Consider the following 20,880-nt stretch of genomic DNA (forward strand, 5'->3'; position numbering starts at 1 on the left):
GTTGGATTCGAGGAAGGCTGCTAGTTGACTGTTGACAGCTTTCTCAATGACTTTGGCAGGGAAAGGGAGGAGCGAGATAGGGCAGTAGTTTTTAAGTTCTGTGGGGTCTGCTGTGGGTTTCTTCAGGAGGGGGCTGAGTTTGGCGTGTTTCCAGCTTTCCGGGAAGGTCGAGGAGTTGAAGGAGCAGTTGATGACGTCTCGAAGGTGGGGAGCGATGATGGAGTCTGCTTTGTTGAAAATGTGGTGGGGACATGGGTCGGCTGTTGTAGAAGAATGAGGCTAGGGAGTCACAGAGATCTTGGGAGGGAGTGATGTCGTTGGTGCCGGCAGAGGGGTTGGTAAATTCTTTTACGATGTTGAACAGTTCCTTGCTGCTGTGGGCGTTGTTGTCGAGACGATCCTTGAATGCTGTTTTCTTAGTGGATCGGATCAGTTGATGGTGTTTGCGGGTGGCGTTCTTGAAAGTGGCTAGGCTTTCGGTGGTTGGGTTTCTCTTCCAGGCTTTCTCGAGGGAGCGGCATGTCTTCTTGGATTTCTTAAGTTCATCATTGAACCAGGGGGCTTTTTTGTGACCTTGCTTGGTAGGGTTGTTTTTCAGAGGTGCTAATTCGTCAGCGCTGCGGGTGATCCATTGTGCAAGGTTGGTGGATGCTTGGTTTGGGTCTGATGAATGGTCAGGAGGGTGTTGGCGGAGCGATGTGAAAAGTTGGTCGGTGGTGATTTTGTTCCAATTTCTGCGGGGAATTTGTTGTGGGTGGTTGTGGGTCGTAGTCTTTTTGTAGTTGAAGTGCCCGCAGCTGTGGTCTGTCCAATGGAGAGCTGTGGTGTGATTGAAAGAGATGTATTTGCTGGATGAGAAGATTGGGTCGAGCGTGTGTCCGGCATAATGTGTGGGGGAGTCAACAAGTTGTTTGAGTCTGAGATTTGCGAGGTTGTCCAAAAGGGTGGTAGTGTTGTTGTCATTGTTCTTTTCCAGGTGGAAGTTGAGGTCACCTAGTAGAATGTAGTCCTCGGAGGGTAGGGCGTGTGGGCTGATAAAGCCAGTGAAGTCTTCGCTAAATTGTGTGCGTGGTCCTGGAGGTCTGTAGATGAGGGTGCCTCTGAGTGTGGTCTTGTGGTCGATGTGAATCTGGAAGTGGAGGTGTTCGGCGGTTGCGAGGTTGTCGTCGGAACTGGTTGTGATGCGGATGGTGTTCTTATGGACGATGGCGATGCCTCCTCCTGTTTGGTTGGTGCGGTCTTTACGGATAATCTTGTAGCCGTCAGGGATGGCTATGGCGATGTCGGGCGTTGATGAGGAGTTCATCCAAGTTTCTGTTTGAAAGGCGACGTCCGGTGATGTGGTGTCAAGTAGATTCCAAAGTTGAATGGCGTGTTTGTGGACTGAGCGGGTGTTGAGAAGGATACATTTCAGGTGGTTGGAGTCGGGACTATGTTTGGTGTTTGTGGATTTGGTGGTGGTCTTGATGCAGCCAAACTTGCAGGAATTGCAGGTGAATGGTCCATGGGTGTGTCCTGGGGCTGCTTGGTAGCAGGCTGAGAGACGGCCGGGGTTGAGTGCTGAGAGGGTTGCGGAGTCGTATGTTATGCGGGTGGAGTGGGAATTGCGGGGGCCTGGGGGTCTGGCGCTGGGCGCGGTCCAGGCGCGGACGGGCGTAGACGGGCTTACCTTTGGCGCACCTTCGGCGCGCATGGGGCGCGTCCGCAGCGCGTGAACGCTGCGCGTAGGTGTTTCTGTCATAAGTGGATAGTGGTGGGGGCAGAGCGAGGGAGGGTCAGCTGGGAGCCGGGAGCGGGGAGGAGACACTGGCCAGGGATCAAAACAACAAGATGGCAGAACGAAATGGAAAGCGAAAGAGGGGCACGGGATAGCGCTATGATCTGAGCACAGTCAGGCACAAATGCAGGCAGTGCGGGCAGTTTAAAATAAATAATAATACACGCTATTGAGCAAAGTACGATACTGCACTACACCAATATCCAGCAAATCAGCAATTCAGTAGAGAAGTAATAACAAGCGCTACGATGCTAGGCGCTACGGGAGTCAAATAATGCAAAACAGGCTCAGCTACTAATTAGCACTGAGCGCAACGATACCAGGCTGCAGAAAGGAGTGTGGCGCTGTGGATTCAGGAGTCAGGGAGCGTGGGGAGCGACCGCTTCAGTGGGAGCTTCGACGGTCACAGAGCTGGTCTTGGAGGGGTCGGCCTTTAGAGTCAGTGGGAGGGAGGGGCAGCTGGGAGGCGGGAGCGGGGAGGAGACACTGGCCAGGGATCACAACAACAAGATGGCAGAACGAAATGGAAAGCGAAAGAGGGGCACGGGATAGCGCTATGATCTGAGCACAGTCAGGCACAAATGCAGGCAGTGCGGGCAGTTTAAAATAAATAATACACGCTATTGAGCAAAGTACGATACTGCACTACACCAATATCCAGCAAATCAGCAATTCAGTAGAGAAGTAATAGCAAGCGCTACGATGCTAGGCGCTACGGGAGTCAAATAAGGCAAAACAGGCTCAGCTACTAATTAGCACTGAGCGCAACAATACCAGGCTGCAGGAAGGAGTGTGGCGCTGTGGATTCAGGAGTCAGGGAGCGTGGGAAGCGACCGCTTCATTATAGCCAAACATTATATAAAAACCATGCCCGTAGAAGGAGAGATTTGCTAGCAGCTGACCGGAGGAAAGTCTGCCCCCCGGCCAGATTCATTGGAATGGTGGTGCAGTCCAGAGACTGTCATTTTGTACTGGGCTACGTTATATCCTGAAAGTAGCCCACAATATATTTAGGGGTCGACGTTGGGCTACCAGCCACCATTTTATGGTTAGGTGACTTGGTGTCTGGTAGCATGACAGTAGCTGTATGAATGTATCTGTGTCCTAGTTAGAGTAGTTTAGCTTTAGGAGATGTTCTGTGCTTCATGCAAGCATACACACGAGTATGGAAAATGAGCCCCATGTGTCTGAAGCAATGAACCTGCTGAGAGAGGCCTGGAGGATGGACCTCATGGTGAGAGGAGAGGCGTTTGCAGCTCCGGCTAGCCTATCTCGCTGGCCTCTATGGGGGTGGCTGCAGCAGTTGTGGCTTGATCCCTGCTGAGAAACAGGCGGGGACCGCATGCACCGAGGTGAGAAGTAGGGGCCGCTCTGACACTAGAGGAGCGGGCCCTTCGGAGGCAGGGGCCGGCATGTGAGGGTAGGGCCAGCAACTGGCAGCAGCCCCATGGTTAAGCTGTAAAGGATGGTAGCAGGAGGAGGGCAGGTGGAGTGTGGGGACTCAGCTGTCTGTAGCGTGGCTGAGGCTCGAACTGAGGATATTGCGCCAACCGAGAGAGGTACTGCGACCCCATAGCGCAGTAGGTGCGTACACCGGACCTCCAGCAAGAGCGATGGAAGCCAGCTGGCGATGTCTGAGGAGCTGCCTGGATTCCATGAGAGAAAAAGGGGGAGGGGCTCCTGCATGAGCATGGCCTCAGTGGAGTCCCTTGGGGACTCCTACATTGTTGGGGTCGGTGAGGGTGGGCAGGGCTGGATGAGGTGCAGAGCCAAAGGAGGTTCCTTCCAGCAGGCAGCCGTTGAGGAGCAGGGGGTCAGCAAAGGGAGGGACTGGGAGAGGAATGCATGAGGCAGCAAAGGGTGAGGGGGGCCAAGAGAAGGCATTGGACAAATTAGCCTTATGTTTGGAGGAGGACAGACCAGACTGATCTGGGCTGGACATATTTGAGTATTAGGAGGAGGCCTCCAAGGGTAGGTAATGGGACAGGGTGGCTCTGGTGGATACATACATGGGCAGGGGAAGCAGGGTCCCTTCAATGGGGTACCACGGGACAGGTAAGTGAGGGGGAGGATTTTCAGGAGGAGGTGGGAGAAGGAGCAGAGAGGGGCCCACGTCTGCAATAGTTGGATGGAGTGAGGAGGAAAACTCTTTCGAGGAGGATGGTTTGGTGGATGAGGATGTCAGGGTGGTGAGGGGTCCCTCCCTTTAGGGGTGTGGCAAGGGGTGGGATGCCATCAGGGGTCATCCTGGCACTTTGAGGATTATAGAGAGTGGAAGTTGGAGCCATTGGGTGCTGAAGAGGTTGGTGGTAAGGTACAGGACACTAGCACACCAGTCCTGTTTTCTTTATTTCAGGTGCAGGGGTAGTGCATCGTTCCAGACTCGGTAGAACTGGGGGTGGCTCATTAGTCCAGAGGAAAAGAGAGGTCTGGGCTCACCGTGGTTCATCTGATACCAGCGAAGGATCCCAGTGCAGTCAATGTACAAAGGTCCAGGACAACCTCGTTGTCCCAGCAACTGGTCGGTCTCGAATGGCCTCTGCATGCACACGTGAGGCAGTAAGCCGGCGAGTATCATCGGCGGACTGGCAGAGAACGGTCACTTCGCCCCCCCCAAACGCTGGGCGTCATATTGCTACAGTAAATTTTTAATAGAAGCATGTGCAAGGTAAAGGGGTGCCTCACAGTTGGGGCCTTTTGGATAACCCACCAGGGGTCATGACTTTGGACTATGAGGAGTATTGAGGAGCCAGAAGTCAGTGGAGGGGGGGTAGGGTCAATTAATAAGTTGTCCAGCACATTGCAGGTGCATAACGATTGACCCACCATGACAGGAAGGAGGAGAAAATGCTGGCGAGGCAGACTGCAATGACAAAAGCACCGAAATTGGCACTAGGAAAAGAAAAGGGAAGTACTCTTCTCCAAAGATGGTATCCACAGGTATAGATGCTAGCACTGGGTCAGAAAAGGGAGGTATGTGAATGATGTGGGAGTGGGTACAGAGAGAAAGATGGAATTTACAGTAACTGTGGGGGCGCAAGCAAAATGAAGGCCCCCGGAGTAGCTACAGGGGGGTCAGTGGAGAGGGGTGAGAAGAAGGAAGACATGACATCAAGGAACTGAAGATTAAGAAATTGCCTTACATGGGAATGATTAAACCATTGGGGGCCCAATTGATGTTGGACACAAAAGAGCACATTTGGAAAGGGGAATATGTAGAGATGCTAAAATTGTCACCCAGAGAGGTGTGGTCCAAGGAGGGTTCTAACAAGGAAGAATACAATTTGGCCAAGCGGCCAAGGGTTTTCCTTAACATAGATAACTGGACTGTGGCGTTTCTAATATGTTCCAGAATGTACTGTGAGAAGTATCCGGGAGTGCTGCGTACCCATTTTTGAGGAACATAGACGTGATACAGGAATTTCAAGATACATGGGGGTTGTGCGTTGGAGCAGTACGACAAGGAGTTTCGTCAACAGCTCACATGGGATGAGGCAAAATGGTGAAAACTTGATTCGGATTTAAGGCAGCACACCATGGGGGCCGCAACACTGGGAAAGACAATCTTCATTGCAAGTGGTCTGCCAATCGTTTATCACCCCTTTCAGGAATGCCCCACCTGGAGAGGGGGAGGGGGAACTTCAAAGGCACTACCAGGGTCAGTGGGTACTTGCAGGGGTACCTCTTACAGTCAGGGCATGGGACAGTGGCAGCAGTATGGGGTAGACAATGGGGGCACCAACAGCAATTCTCAGGCACAAGAGGGGCAGGGGGGGCAGTAACCTTGTGCAAAAGGATCTTAATTCGGTTAACGAGCTGGAGATGTGGATTTGTTGTTGGACAGGATTTGTTGGGGTTTTTCGGTTGGGGTACGAGGGTCCAGGGACTCGACTGTGGACGGACAATTTGCGATCCACATAGGCAAGGAGTTAGGAACAAGCTGAAGAAAGAGGTTTCCATGGGTAGGATGGCAGGATCTTTTCATGATTGGCCTATGGAGAATTTGATTGTGCCTCCAATTGGAGTGGTTCCCAAGAAGAAGGAAGATCAATTCCATTTGTTGCAACATTTGTCATGACCCGAGGGTAGGTCGGTGAACAATTTCATTCTGGAGGAAGTAGCGTCGATTTCCTGCTCCTCGGTTGATGTGGCCATGTTACTGGTGTTGGTGGAGGGCATGGAATCATTGAGGACTAAAACCAATGTGAAGTCCGCTTTTCAGCTGCTTTTCGTACCCCCACAGGACTTTCAGCTCCTGGGTTTTGCAGTTTGAAGGGAAATGGTGTGTTGTCTATGGGTTGCTCAATTCCCTGTGCTTTGTTTGAGTACTTCAGCTCATTCTTGGAATGGTTGTTCACATGGCGTAAGAGCCACCTGTTGGTTACGGCAGATGGGCCATCTGTTGGTGACCCCCTATTTGAATGGCTTCTTCATTGTGAGGGCACCCAGTTCGGCAGACTGCAAGTTATTACTGGCAAGGTTCCAAGAGCTCATGTGTGAACTAGGGGTGCCCCCAAAACAGTGCTATAGTTTTTGGGTATTGAAATTGATTCCTTGTGGTTGGAAGCCAGTCTACCGCTAGACACAAAGGAGAAAATGCTGGCATTAATATTTAGCATGCTGGGATGGGAAAAAGCGAAGGAGAAGGAGATCCAATTCTTACAGGAACATCTCAATTTTGTGTGCAGGATGGTACGGGCAGGGGGTTTGTTCTGTAGGAGGTTAGGAAGGTCCCTATCGGGGTGGGCTGTCTCACCACCATGTGCGACTGTCAGATCTAAGAATGTGTTCGTTTTGTGGCAGGACTTCAATGGCATTCCTTTGGCGAGGCAGGAGGATAATGACTGGGATGTGCAAATCTTTTCAGATACTCCGAAGGACGGGGTTTCAGCCTGTATTGGAGGGGCAGAGGGTGCGCTGAGCCATGGCCAGCAACGTGGACCAATGGAGGCAGGATTATAGCTTTCCAGGAATTCTTCCCTTTGGTGGTTGCCGTGACTCTATAAGGGAACAGAGTTAGCACACAGGAGAGTGTTATTTCTGGTAGAAAACATGGCTGAGGTGGAGGTGGTGAATAGACAGCCTTCTAGGGACATCCAGGTGCCAAAGCTGGTACAGGTTTTTATTTTGGGATGCTTGCATTATGATATCATTTTCAGAGCCCACGTGCCGGGCATGGACAATGACATTGCAGATACTTTGTCTCATTCACAGTGGGGGAGATTACGTGGTGAGCCAAGGACGCAGACAGAGACCTGATGCCCACGCTAAGGTACTTATGGTCCGTAAGCAACAAAGGATGCCAGGCATATGTCCTGGCTTTGAGAGAATACTTGATATTGGGGTGTAGTGCTGGAAGAATGGATGGCCAAGAGTTGAGGATGTAGTACAGTATATTCTGGAATTGATTGACAGGGGTCTGTTGCAGGTGACCATTTCTGGGAGGTTGGTGGGTTTAGTATTTATGGTTAAGTTGCTTTGGGGATACCCCCCATTCAGTGGGAGAACTGGTTTACAGAATATTAGAGGGTTGGGCGAGGGAGCAAGGACAGAAGGGGCGGGTCAGACAAACGTCTTTTAATTTTTTACTACGTAAAGTGCTGCAGCAGTTGCCTGAGGTTTGCCAAAATGCGGGGGAGACCTGCTTGCCTTCCACAGTAATGGTGTAGATGTTTTTTGGTGCTTTTAGAGTATCAGAACTGTTGGGGGTGGAGGGGCACACAAGGTCTCCAATGGAAGCAAGTAGTAAGGGCTCCGGGGATGAAAGTTATGGATTTGTGACTCCAAAACAGATCAGAGGGCCCATAGGAAGCAGGTCATCTTGAAGGCTATGGGCTATCAGGTGTATGTCCGGTGGTATGGGGTGGGGGCTGGACTGCATGTTCAGGGTGGGATGGTTTCCTACACATTCAAGGAGGCAAAGTAACAGAATACCAGCTATTAGTAGTGCTACAGGTGGCATTAGCCCGGCTGGGGGAGTACAGGCATCCAACTATGGTATGCATTTTTTTTTGCATCGGGATGGAGTCAGAAGCTGCCATTAGAAATCGGGCCCAGGAGGAAATCATGCATTTGGGCCGCTGGTCATCGGGATGCTATAAGAGTCATGCACGAGGGGTTGTGGGGTGAGCGGAACGTGGCATAGACTGTTTGGTGAATTGCTTACTGCTTGTTTGTTTCCTTACAGGTGCAGTAGAGAGCCCAGCATCTGAGGAGGTGGAGATATGGGTGATTGGCCACTCGTTCTTCAAATGGGCTGCAATACAGTTGGGCCAGAGGGAAGTGGGGTCTAATTTGGGTCTTAATGATCGCTTTTTTCAGGGTACCTGGAGAGGGAAAGGGGAAATGCTTTGAAGGGATCTTTTGCACACAGTAAACGGTATAATGTTTGGGTCACAATGCCTAGTTGTGCTGCTTATTCTCTTTGGGGGGAATGACTTGGTTAAAGAAAAAGGGGTGATGCTGTGGAGGACTATGAAGAGGGACTTGTTGGAAATAAAGGCGCAGTGGGCTGGGGTATTTGTACTGTGGACTGAGTTTATGCCGCAGCAGTCTTGGAAGGGAGAGAGCAAGCTGGGAGCACGCAAAGGGGTGCTGCTGTACATTTGTCTCAAATAGGTATGGACTTGCATTTGTTGGAAATCAGGAACATTTTGTCCAAGGTTTCAAATGTGAAGCAGTAGGGGTCTACACTCACATCAGAGGCAATAATAAGCAGAAAAGGAGGGCAGGTTCACAAACCCCTTGTCTGGGTGGTATGGGCATGAAAAGTTTAACAAGAGTTGGCAGAAATTGCTTGGCGTTGCTAGTTGGGGAACCATATGCAAGGAGAGGGTAGCCAGGTAGTTAAAGATTCAGTTTAGGACATTTAGTTAGTTACAGGTTCATACAGATGCTCATAGGTTGTAGGGGGAATAGAAGGTTGGAAATATTGAAATGCAATACAGTTAATGATTATCTGCAGCGTGTGTATGTTTGGGGGGAACGTGAGAGTGGGATACAGGCTAGTTCACTGGATGTATAGTGAGGTTTTAGTTTTGTAAGGCGGTTTGCCAGTAAATGTTATGATGTGCACCTGTTTCAGAAAGTGGCCGTTTCCACACACAAAATTGGTCAGCATCTATATTGCACCCTCCTCCCTAATGATTTTACATATTTTTATGTCGATATAAATGGTATTTATTCTTTTATCCAGACCCACATTCTTTGCAGTGAATTTTTGATCCATCTTGCCACTTTCTGTAAGGGGCAGTTTTGTCTACTGTGTCTGTATACACCTGAGCTAGCTGAATCTTACAGACTTTTGTTTTAAGAAGTGAGTTCAAATGATTTTGAATCAGCAAATTATTCTACCATTGTACACATGGATCCTCCCCTGTTTGGTTCAATGGTGGTGGAGAATATGGAGTATCCTTGCAATGGAATCTATTGCATTGTGAACAGGGAAAGTTACAGATTCTCCTTTATGTTAAAACCCCATGCATATTCTATGTTGATGGGACTTTTGTCTGCCTGACTATCTGAATAGTGTATACGGAAACATGCTCTAAGATGAATATTGTGTTCCAGTTATCACTTTCATTTGACTATTGTTAGCTCCAGTAATTCAATATTTTTGTAGACAATATTTAATACACAATATTTATATCAGACAATATTCTAAAAGTGATATTTGGGTGCCACACCTGGTGGGAATGCCAGCTGTGATTGTCCAGCCCGTTCATGGGCACAAGATCTCAATTTTTTAAAAATGGATTCACACCAAGAAGTAGGAACAGCAATCTGTGGAGGTTAACAATGTCTATTGTCCTGTGATTTACTGGGTATACTTCTGAAAAAATGTGTGTTATAGCCATGGGTGTCAATTCAGCAAAATGGCCAGGGATAGCGTATGTGGCATCACATATCCTCTGACCTTAATGACATCACAGGAAGTGACATCATATGTCCCTTAACCCTACGTTTTTTCAGGAAGGGTTATCACATGATCCTAACATCACAAAAATTCATGTTGCTGAAGTTCCATCATAGCTTCATGATAAGTTTAACAGTGTTATACAAACAAATGCCTATTATATCTACCACCTATATTATGGTGATGACTTGATCTTTGAAAGTCCTAATGAATAATATTGGCCCTGAATTGTAGTGAGGGAGCAAATTGAGTAGGCCAGACCTCTTTTAGGGTATCTCTCCCCTTGAGAAAAGTTTGGAAAAGAGCGGGGTGAAGTTGGGCATTTTGAAGTACAGTTTTCACATACATCTGCTAAAATGCCATAAGCACTGAAAGGGCATCAATTAAATATTCAAATACTTTCATCATGGGCCAAGAAAATGACACCCGATGTTCTTCAGGAGTTTACATCATTTATTTCTAAATTTGGTATTGATGCTCCATATGTCCAAAAATACCTGCATTATTCAACGGGCAGATTGTTGTCATTGATGCTCCCATATCCCATAGGGGCCAACTTATAATACCTTATATCAAAAATTACACCTAATCTGTATGTGCCCAAATTGTGGAATTTATGCCGTCCTTATACCATATGTGAACCTTATGTCAAAAATTACTTCAATATGTCACGGCCAGTATTTTGTTATGGTTGCTACCCTCCCAACTTGTCCAACTTTATATAAAAAATGAACTCCTGTGTGCTACTACCAGCATTCCGCCACTGGTGTCCACATTCCAAGCATTTCCTTGAGTATGCTAGTATTTTTCCATGGTTGCCCTACATGCAGGGCCATTGGAAATATGGGGCAAGAGAGGACCAAATTATAGGGCAGGGTTTACTAAATTATGCAGCTATATATACTAATTATGCAGCATAATGCGGCACATTTTGTGATAGTTTCAGTTCATTATTTTGTCATTTCACACATTAATACTGTCTCGACAATGGTTTCGTCAAAAACAAGGTGGTGGAGGGTCTAAGGGGAAAATTATTTAAAGACCAAAGGACAGACAAACCCCTTATTCACAGTATAACAATACAAAAAGGACTGTCAATGGTCTGTACAACTAATGGAGGCAAAGAAAAGAAAAAAGTTCACAGACTCTCTGTCTACCTGTAAGGTGTGTACAACAAAAAGGAAATGAATCCCATCAGACTACCCATATGGCAGAGCTTCATCATCTGGGATAGAACCAAAGATAGTCCGGTTAAGGAGCCACACACCTGTTGGAATTATGTGCTTCTCCAAACCCAAGGAACCACCAGTGATGAATCATATCAAAAATCAAAACAGTTTGAGATGGTGTGGGATATTAAATTGCAGTGAGAAAAGAATCAAAAAGTGAGATGTAAAATTGGCTTCCATGATTTAAGGAAAAGTTTATTAGGGAAAATCATGGTGTCAAGATTAAAATGAGTGTCAGACAGTTTGAAATAATAACTGTCTGTTAAGGATGGTATTTGGTCAACATGTTTCAGCCATTGTAGGAAAGATTAAGCCTACCCGGCTTTCGTCAGGACCTCTTGAACACTACTGCAATAAAGCTTGACCTAAGCTTAGTGAAAAAAGCAAAAATTAACACGAAATTAATGATACAAAACATCCTACCGTACAATGGATTTTCCAGACGGGGGATGTCTGTTTCATAAAGTATTTAGGATTCTTTCCCATAAATGCTTGGGAGAAAGCCTCACCTCTTCCTGGCCACTGCTCAGGGTTGGAGGCCCCGCTCTGTCCGTCGGTACCCCTGGACTGATCCTGAGTCCGTCTGGACCCCTGGACCCCCCCTCGGCTCAGGATCAGTCCTGGGGTACCGACGGACAGAGCGGGGCCTCCAACCCTGAGCAGTGGCCAGGAAGAGGTGAGGCTTTCTCCCAAGAATTTTTGGGAAAGAATCCTAAATACTTTATGAAACAGACATCCACCCATGCTTCAGAGAATTCACACAGACTTGCACCATGGCAAATGACTGTGTGCTTTGGCACCTGGCTGCCAAATGTGTGCCAGAACAGGGGAAGAGAAAAATGTTCCATATCTTAGTAGGTGTGGAAGATTTTTTCCTCTCTCCTCTCTCTCCCTTTGACACAAGGAAGTGCGACAAATTTGGCGGAGTACTGCCTTGCTTCAAAAAATAGTACTTCTGAGCCTCAATCCCACACATTTTCACTCACTAGTTGTCACTGACTTGTACTCACACACATTCTTACATATACAGGCACACTTGCTCACACATATACACACCCTCTCTCTCACTTAAGCACACTCACAACATACATTTGAAACCATGTTTAGCTACCACAGCTGCCACCAAATGTCCAGTTCCAGCTGCATGTGCTCTATTTTTAATTACACTAATAGTGAATAATAGAGTATTATTCACTATTAGAATTATGAACAATAAGTAGGAAATAAGGAATAATGAGCTGCTACTGTGTTCATGGTACTGATTTTGCCGCTTCCAAAGCCAAGATAGTGCCATAGGCAGCAAGGGGCAATCTAGGGGTTGTGGTTGTGACCCCTGGCAATCCCTAAATGACTCCATGGTTAGAGCTCTTGAATTAAGTTGTTTAAATCAGGCGAGAGACACTTATTGGAGAAAGGGCACTGTGGGGGGGGGGGGGAGTCTGGAATCAGGGATGGGACATGGAGCTTGCACTTACTGCTAAAATGTGTTAATATAATTCAGAAGATATATTTGATTTCATTTACCTAACATCAGGTGCCATATGTTTCTTGAAAAAAAGGAAATATAAAAATACTAAATAATGTAAATAACAAAACAGAATTAAAATAATGACCATTTTGCCTTTGTGTTTGAATGTAAGTTTGATCTGAAATATTGCTCATCTGCCTGATCAACCTTGTGAAATTGTGTTTGAAAATGTCAGCTGAGGTTTTAAGATGCATTGTTTTGTAATCTCAATTACTAGATCTCCCCTTTAAAGCCAGTCCGGATTACTAATCGGTGAACATTTGTTTCTCCATGAAAAGCGAATTGTTTAACCAGCTTATGCCACATAATTCTGCACAAAGTTGCCACTCAGTGATCACAATCACACAGACAAATTATTGGTGCAGGATATTTCTGATTACAGCCACAAAATGGTATTCAAAACACCAAATGACATTGACCAGCAAATAGTGGCAAATAGTATTGCATAAAAATCTCTGAGTATACTTATCAGTGTAATAGAAAATTGACCATCAGTTCAACAAATAATTTCAGTGCCTCAAGGAGGTGTCCACAAGTTCCTTAGTTTGTTGCTCACCAGTGCCTGAAATGAATGCATATCAATTGTGCGACTGCAGACTGTTTATTTATTTATTTAGTGTTTTATGGAGCGCGAACATGGCCCGTTAGCTGTACAGGGATAACACGTTGTATAAAAGTATGAAATAGTCTAATAAAGAAATAAATAAATTAAAAAAAGATAAAAAATACCATAAGTGGGAGTAGACAGAGTTGAAACATTTGGGGAATAACAGGGTGTATACATTGTTCAGATCATAATACAGAGAAATCCAGCAAATACATTTGTGGGAGTGCAGGGTCAGTTCAAGATGGATAGCAGCCAGTCAGTCCAAACTCTAGTGGCAACAAAAATAAGCAAAGCCACTGAGGGTGTGTGCAATGCATGATTTATGGGAGAAACTTGCCCATTAGGAAGGTTTTGGCTTCCTTTTTAAATATTGACACAGAGGGAATATTTCTGATGAAAGACAGCAGCGAGTTCCAGATTCTTGGCGTGGCCCCAGAGAAAGCACGATTGCACGTTTTTCCTTTCGGAAGCGGGGTGGCTGGAGCAGAAAGTCTCTGGTGGACCTGGAGTTTCTGGTTCCTCCCGAAACCGTGATTTTCTAAGCGAGATATGCTGGGGATTTCGTGTGTAGTGCTTTGTTGGTGATACATTCCAGTTTGAGTTAGATTCTGGCGCAAGAGGAAGTGGTTTGTGCTTTAGAAATACCAAAACGTACATATATAGATACATTGCATGATCATACAATTTATTTTCTTTCTGGGTCAGATAAAATTGCCTTTATTTATCGCATAATAGTGATCAACAGTGCAAGGAAATAGGATATTCCCTCAATCGCTCTAAGTCCAAGAACAATGAGGGGAGGACCAAAACACTACGAGTTAAAAGCAGCAGTAACAGAGGACGGATGAGTGAAGGGAAGCTGGAGACGCCCGAACATGAACCATGTGGGACTGTAGTACAGGAATGTACGAGTGCCAAAAAAACTATAAAATACATTTGCACTATTCTTATTGCTTGTGGAAAAGGAAATGGAGCTGACAGTATGGCCACCAGGGAAAACTTGGTAAAAACTGATTTCACATGGTTATTTCCGTGTTTACAAAGTATGATGTATAAAAAATACATGTTGCCACTTTTGGCACGTAGAAGATGGATTATGCTTAAAACAAAACCAGTTTGCTACATATTTTTCAAAATGTGAGTAGCAAACCACTACAGAATATGTTTAATTGATTTTTAAGCTGTTGCTCACGAACTATGCTTTATTTGATAACATCGCTATGACACATAAGTTAATTTACAAGCAAAAAAGCTTAAAATCACGTTCTGAATTAATTCACCAAAATGTTTCTCATTTTTACCCTGGTGCATACACTTTTCCGTATCATGGACAGGGCCATTTGTTTGCAGAATTACATATTTCAGAACTAGCAAAATAGCGCCAACCTTTTTCACATAATTATGTGTATCAGTGCAGAACCTCTGTTGTGCAGCCTTTGGTGCCTTTGTCTCTGCTGCTCAGCGATGGTTTGATATGATAGTAAGTGGCATTGCATTCCATGTGCCCACTCCTCAACCTTAGCCTGGAAGAGGGGGATTTCCATAGGGTACCACAAACAGTAGCACACCCCACCTTCTCCCTGGTCGCTAGAGTATTCAGCTACATCACTACCTCCCCATCTGCCATCCATAGGAGGGACCCAATTGGCCCCTGTTATGTAGCTCCCCAGGCTCTGTATTCACTGATTACTTTTTCCCAAATGCATTTTTCACACCTCGTCCATCACGAAGCCCTGAAAATGAGGCCTCCTTAAAAATGGCGGCTAACAAACCTTCCTCTTGAGCAGGCTCAGTCTCAGTGGGGGCAGGAAGGGGTCAAAGACGATTTCGCTGGTGTTTATATCAATGGGCGACTGCCGCTTCCCAATGGTGCAGAGATTCCAGGCTGAGTTCACCAGCCCCCAAAAGGCTGGACCTAAAGACGGTGAAAACAAAAAGAAAGCAAAATGGATGACTACAAAGGAGGACAAGAAGCTGCAGAGCGCATACTCCCAGAGCCACACTATGGGCACCAGCTGAAACTTCCTAGTATGTACAACATTCATCAAGGAGCTACTGATTTGATATGTTCTTCTTTGTGCCTTTCCCTCCTTTAGTTTTGTTTCTTTTTATATTCATACAAGTGAAACATTGCCTGGAGAAAGATCATTTTCTACAACATACCTAATAACTAAAATACATAAATAATCCTAGTGAACGAATACAACATTAAATGACCAGAGACTTCCAATAATTAAGCTCACATAAAGACAATTTAAAACAATATCATTATTAACATTGTATACCACTGTAAACCACATCAAAAAGCAGGTTACATAACAATTTTAAAAACCTGCATAATACTATATCTGTATTTATATAATTTATTTATAGTTTGCTGCATCAGCGAGGGGTAAAATTGTAAGAATGAGGATAGGACGCGTAGATGATGACTCAAGATGAAAGTTTATTTTTCAGTTTCTAGTAGGCATCATAGCTTACAGGAATTGTAAGTTATTATAAGGTAGAAGCCCCACAAGGAGCAGATCCCAGATGCTCAGCCTCCACTCTTCTACTGACATTCACTCAACCAGACATACTTGAACATTCTATGACATCATTCACACTATGGCTGAGCAGCAGAGCACAGAATACAAATGAAGAAATACACATCAATAAAAACAGGTTACTGCACTAGGCATTGGTGCACATCTCTTAAACCTTGAAGTATACTAAATAGCAGAATATTTAAATCATATGACAAGGTAGACCAAAACAGTGGATATGAAAAAAAGGATGCTAAAAAGATGCGTTTTATATAGGTTGAGAATGCAAATTGACAATTACTGAGTTTCATGAAGACTCCTAAGAGGAGTTCATAATGACCTTTGATCCGTGGGTCGGGTGTCGCTCTCAATTACTTTCTCCATCCAGTTTTAATTGGAAGCATATTTGGATCAATAATTGTTTTGACAAGGTGGGAGTTCTCTGACCAATTTTTAAAGGACCAGGGAAGATTCATTGAGTGGATGGAGAGCCAATTTGATCAAATGGTGGAATGTGTGATTTTGTGATCGTGGCCATGAGAATTACAGAGACACAGTTGGTGGGTTTAAGTTGCGTTATGATTTTGACAAGGTTTTCCCTGGAACTGGCAGCAAAAGCAGACAACAAGTAACGTTTTAGGTCCTTAAAATGGGTTTAACAGAAATCGAGTTTTGAGTGAAATTGTCTCACGTGAGTGTGATTTTGTTGATGAAAATCACACGAAGTCATTGCAGAGGGTGAGAGTAGGATGTTCAGAGATGGAATGGAGTTAGCATGGATGTATCAAACCAGTGATCATGCATGATTGGGAGGTGTTGGTTTGCTTTTGGGGGTAGACGGCTTTTTAAAATTATGACCTATATGTAGTGCGATTTTGAGTTTAGCTAAGCTTTCTCTGTATTGTGAATGTGTCTTATTTTAATTGCAATCAGTCTGTTGGACCATTGTTGGATTGGGTTGAGGTTATTTGTTTCTAGGAACATCCCAACTTTTTTTTTTTTTATCCCCTGTGGAGAAACCCCAGTCCATAGACCCGATTAGACTCTTTAAAGGCATTCACTTTAAAGGCTTTCTCTGTTTTTTGCTTTTTTTTTAACAGGAGTACCTTCACATGTTTCAGGGTCATCTCCCTGTTAAAGCCTCCCTCTCAGCGATACCTGCAGACTTACATTTGCACATTATGCACCTGTTACACTTTGGAACCCATTTATGGTTAGGCACAGTGGGAGGATAGCCACTTTATGGGCCACAAAACTAGGGCCGGACTGGGAACAGCAACCAGCCCAGTGTTGTAAAACCGGCTTCCATTGACATAACCGGCCCCACAGCCACAAAACCACCCCTCCGATCCACTGGGGAAATGCCTTGTGTCCCGCGCCAAACCTGTGCTTCCCTTGATTCGTTCAGAGTTAGCAGAACTGCTGGATAGCCATGTGCAGAGTGTCAGGTTGGCTGTACCTGTGATAATTCCTGACTAGGGGTGTCTTAAGGATTTTAGGAGCCCCGGACAAGACATAGTTTGGGGGGGCCTGTATGAAACAAATTTGAATTGTATTACTCATTTGCTGCTAATTCAATCCTGCATGATGCCAAACAAAACTAAATGATATGTTAAACGTCACCAGGATCACAGAAAAACTGTTGAAATATATCTTTCTCAAAACCCCTAGCACCCTTAAAATGATTTATGGTAGAGAGTCAGAGGTAAAGGTAGGCAGGAGGGAGAGAGATTTAGTAAGAGAAATAGAACAGAAAGATGGCAAATAGAGGGAAAATTCACTTTTCCAGGGAGACCCTTGGAAGGGTGGGCACCTGGGCGATTGCCCACTCTGCCCATGCCTTAAAATGTCTCTGTTCCTTACCAGGTGATGCTTCCATCACAGGACCACATGGTAAGGTTGTGGTGGTGTTACGACCATCACAGATCTTCCCTGCCTGTGTCCGCCATCCAAAAGCAGGGAAAATATGTAGACTGATTTTGATGAGCAGGAGAGAATTCTGTGTGTCATAACTTTTGTTTTATGGTTTACAAAAAACAGTTCCCTCTATGGGTGATTGTTTTCTCTAAACAAAAAGGCTTGCCAAGTGGGCGCTTTAATCATGGTGCCCAGCCGGCAAACCATGGTGCTGTGATGGGGACCACCACAGAGGTCATGGCCTTTTATCCCCAGTGAACAGGTCCTGCTTGTAGTGAAACGGCTGGCTGACTAATGGCAAGTTGTCCCATTTCAAATATGAAGACTGCAGCCCTGCAGTATGTGATGATCATCAGTGGTGGCAACAATAGACCCCGCAATGCGAGGTGTCCCTCGAGCCCCAGGGGGCCCACTCTGGCACTGTGCACGAGCAGCCGGCCCCTAGCCTGAGAGCTCCTGATTGGGTCCGAAGCGTGGGCGGGGCCCCACTCCATGTACTTTTCATAGGGGGCCTCCTCTAGTTTTCTTACTGCACTGGTGATCTTCAGAGAATTTACATTTTCAAATCAAGACCTTGTCCCTGATTTGAGGAGAGTTTTACCCTGGCTCCCAGCTTTACAAAATGTACATTTTGTTTACACTGTTTGACCTATAAATGTATTCATGGTGCAACCTTACAATCATCCGTCAAAAAGGTCCGGTCTTTCTGCAGGTTCTTGCTCCAGACCCTCTCTGGGGAAAAAGCCATCACTGGAGAATCTGGCTTCCCGTGTACAGTAGACCTCCATAAAACCCTTTAACAGAGCTGTTCTGCTAACAGTTTCACACAGAGCAGCGTCCTTAAATGGGAGTCTATTTCCTCACTGCAGTGTGCACATTAACCTGGTGCCTGGGCATTATAGATAACATACTAATGAAACAAACGCAAAAGAGGTCAGTACGGGTAATAGCTGTGCATACCCAATTACTGATCATTGGCTGGAGTGACTTATCAGGTATATCACATAGATTTTGCAGCAATCATGATAATAGATAACAAGGTATTTTAACCGCATCGCTGCTGCGGTGATTTTTGCGCTGCGCGGCTGTTTTCGATTAACCGCGTTACATGACGAGCTCAGCTCGTCATCCGCACACGTCACCCGTGGCTGATGACGAGCTGAGCTCGTCATCAGCATCGAAGGGGTTAAGAAAAGAATTGCAATCAGTTTCTGAACTGGTATACCTGGGTTTCCTTGTCTTTTTTTTTTTTAAATATCTTTATTTGGTTTCACAACAATTAAATCCCCCACCGCCTCCCTCCAACCCCCTGCCCGGACAGACAAGGCAGACAGGAAAACATGACCCAAAGGAAAAAAGTCTAAGTAATTACAAAACAATCGTCCAAACACAGATTTACAAAGTTACGCCATTACACCGTTAAAGGCATGTAATACCGGTCTTCATGACCCCAGACTGACCACCATTTTTTGATTGTTTCCTTCTGAGATTTGATTATGTATTCTTCACAGTATGTACTACTAGGTATTGCCTTGGGATTGCGACCACTCAATTAAAGGAGACCAGATTCTTAACCCCCTTATCCGCCGTTTCCTACCTTTCCTTTTATATATAGCAGTATCTAGATTAAAAATTGCTAACAGCCTGGCAAACCACTGTTGAAATGATGGAGAAATGGGATCTAGCCATGCAGAAGCTATACATATTCTTAACACAGCCATTGCAATAAAAACAAGTTCATGACCAGGTCTGGGGTAAGTGAGACTTGTTGCCCCCAATAAAACCACTTCATTGTAAAAAACTATCTCCGTTTTTAGAACAGCCAACAAATATTTCTCAATACTTGATTTTAGAGAAGTTAGACCTGCACAAGAAGAAAAGATGTGTATACAATCAGCATTCGGTAACATGCATCTAAACCAACAAGTCCCCCTAACACTCCTCCATTTAGCTATTCTATCAGGAGTGTAATACATGAAGAAACAAGTCTTGTAAAACTGAGTTTGAAGTTTAGTTGACATAAGGATAGTTTGAGACATACAGTAAGCACAGTCAAATTCATCCGACGTAATAGCCATTTTCCCCTGCCATTTTTGGGCCGATTTTCCGAGGTCATCCGGAAATTGTGTTAATAAAAGATTGTAGATCCCCCCCAATAGTGAATTTTTTGGTGTCTTTTAATGTTTCAGCTTAGGCTATTTTACCAAACGGGGCACTTCCATTCATGCGTTGTAATAAGAAGTCTCTGATTTGTAGATATTTAAAAAAGTCCCTCCATTCCAGTTGATACTTTTCTCTCAGTTCCTCAAAGGAATATGACCCTTCAGAGGAAAAGAGACACCCAATATGTGTGATTCCAGCTACACTCCACTTGTTGATACAGATATCTTTGAAGATTTTGGGTAGGGCAGGGTTGTTTTCGGGGGGGGTGTAAAATGACAAACACCTTATACCCAGCAGTTTCCTACAGCTTTCCAAGCCCTAAATCCCCCCAACAAAGTTTTCAGTCTCACTTTTTTATGATAGCTATCATAGAGATATCGCCAGAGATAGCTGCTGCTTTTGTTGCCCAGAATTAACTGATGGATAGAGGACCCGCCATCACCTGATGACGAACATCTCAACTTTTTAGGGTTTTTTGTTTTCAGTAAAATCATGTTAGATTGGTTAGTGAAAGGGCTTGGGGAAATGATCAGACCAGTCAATTATAAAGTAGGAGGCATTTGATTTTACATGAGCATAAAGTGACTAGGATAGGAATTCTGACTTGTTGATTTTGTAAGCATGACAGCTGATGAAGATTGAGCATGTTTTGAAGAGTCACACACTCTAAGTCCTTCACAATTACTAGGACCACAACTTTCTCTTTACTTCCAACCAAGTATGCCATTGTAGCACTTGACTTTCTGACAGTAGCGAAGCAGAGTAGTCCACGGCCTACTCAGGGGAAGTAGTGTGGTCTAGTACACTCAGCTTGCTGGTATGCAACATCAGCACTCAAAAAAGTAATGCCCACTCAGTATGTTTTCATATAAAAAAGAAACATTAATTTAAAACATACACACTACGGAATACTACACTTTAATTTATAAGTATCTACAATTGGGTAGAATGAAATGTATTTGGTCTTTTGGTCACACCCTCAGAACGGTTGGCACAAAAACAAACCACAACCATTCTCATACACATATGCATAGACATAATATCAAAGAAATCAGCTATAAAGGGTCAGGCCTACAGGTCAGGGTGTCACAAGACTTATAAAAATAGAAATATTGCACAGATTAAGAGAAAATCAACCATCATGAGTCCCTGCACTTCAGAGCATCTTTGATAAAGCACAAGCACTGTACGTGCATGCAAATTAAATCAACCTCTCTGA

General features: G+C 45.0%; 1 protein-coding gene across 1 annotated transcript in view; it reads right to left on the reverse strand.

The window, feature by feature from the left end:
* Positions 1-20,880, reverse strand: part of CA11 (carbonic anhydrase 11 (inactive)) — a 768,903-nt gene that overhangs the window by 153,853 nt on the left and 594,170 nt on the right. The window contains exon 3 of the mRNA XM_086928698.1: positions 14,829-14,971. Within this exon, the coding sequence (XP_086784824.1) occupies positions 14,829-14,971 (143 nt within the window). The remainder of the gene's footprint in view (positions 1-14,828; positions 14,972-20,880) is intronic.

The sequence above is a fragment of the Lissotriton vulgaris genome, chromosome 7 (assembly GCF_964263255.1).
Source record: "Lissotriton vulgaris chromosome 7, aLisVul1.2, whole genome shotgun sequence".
In the NCBI taxonomy this organism is placed as follows: Eukaryota; Metazoa; Chordata; class Amphibia; order Caudata; family Salamandridae; genus Lissotriton; species Lissotriton vulgaris.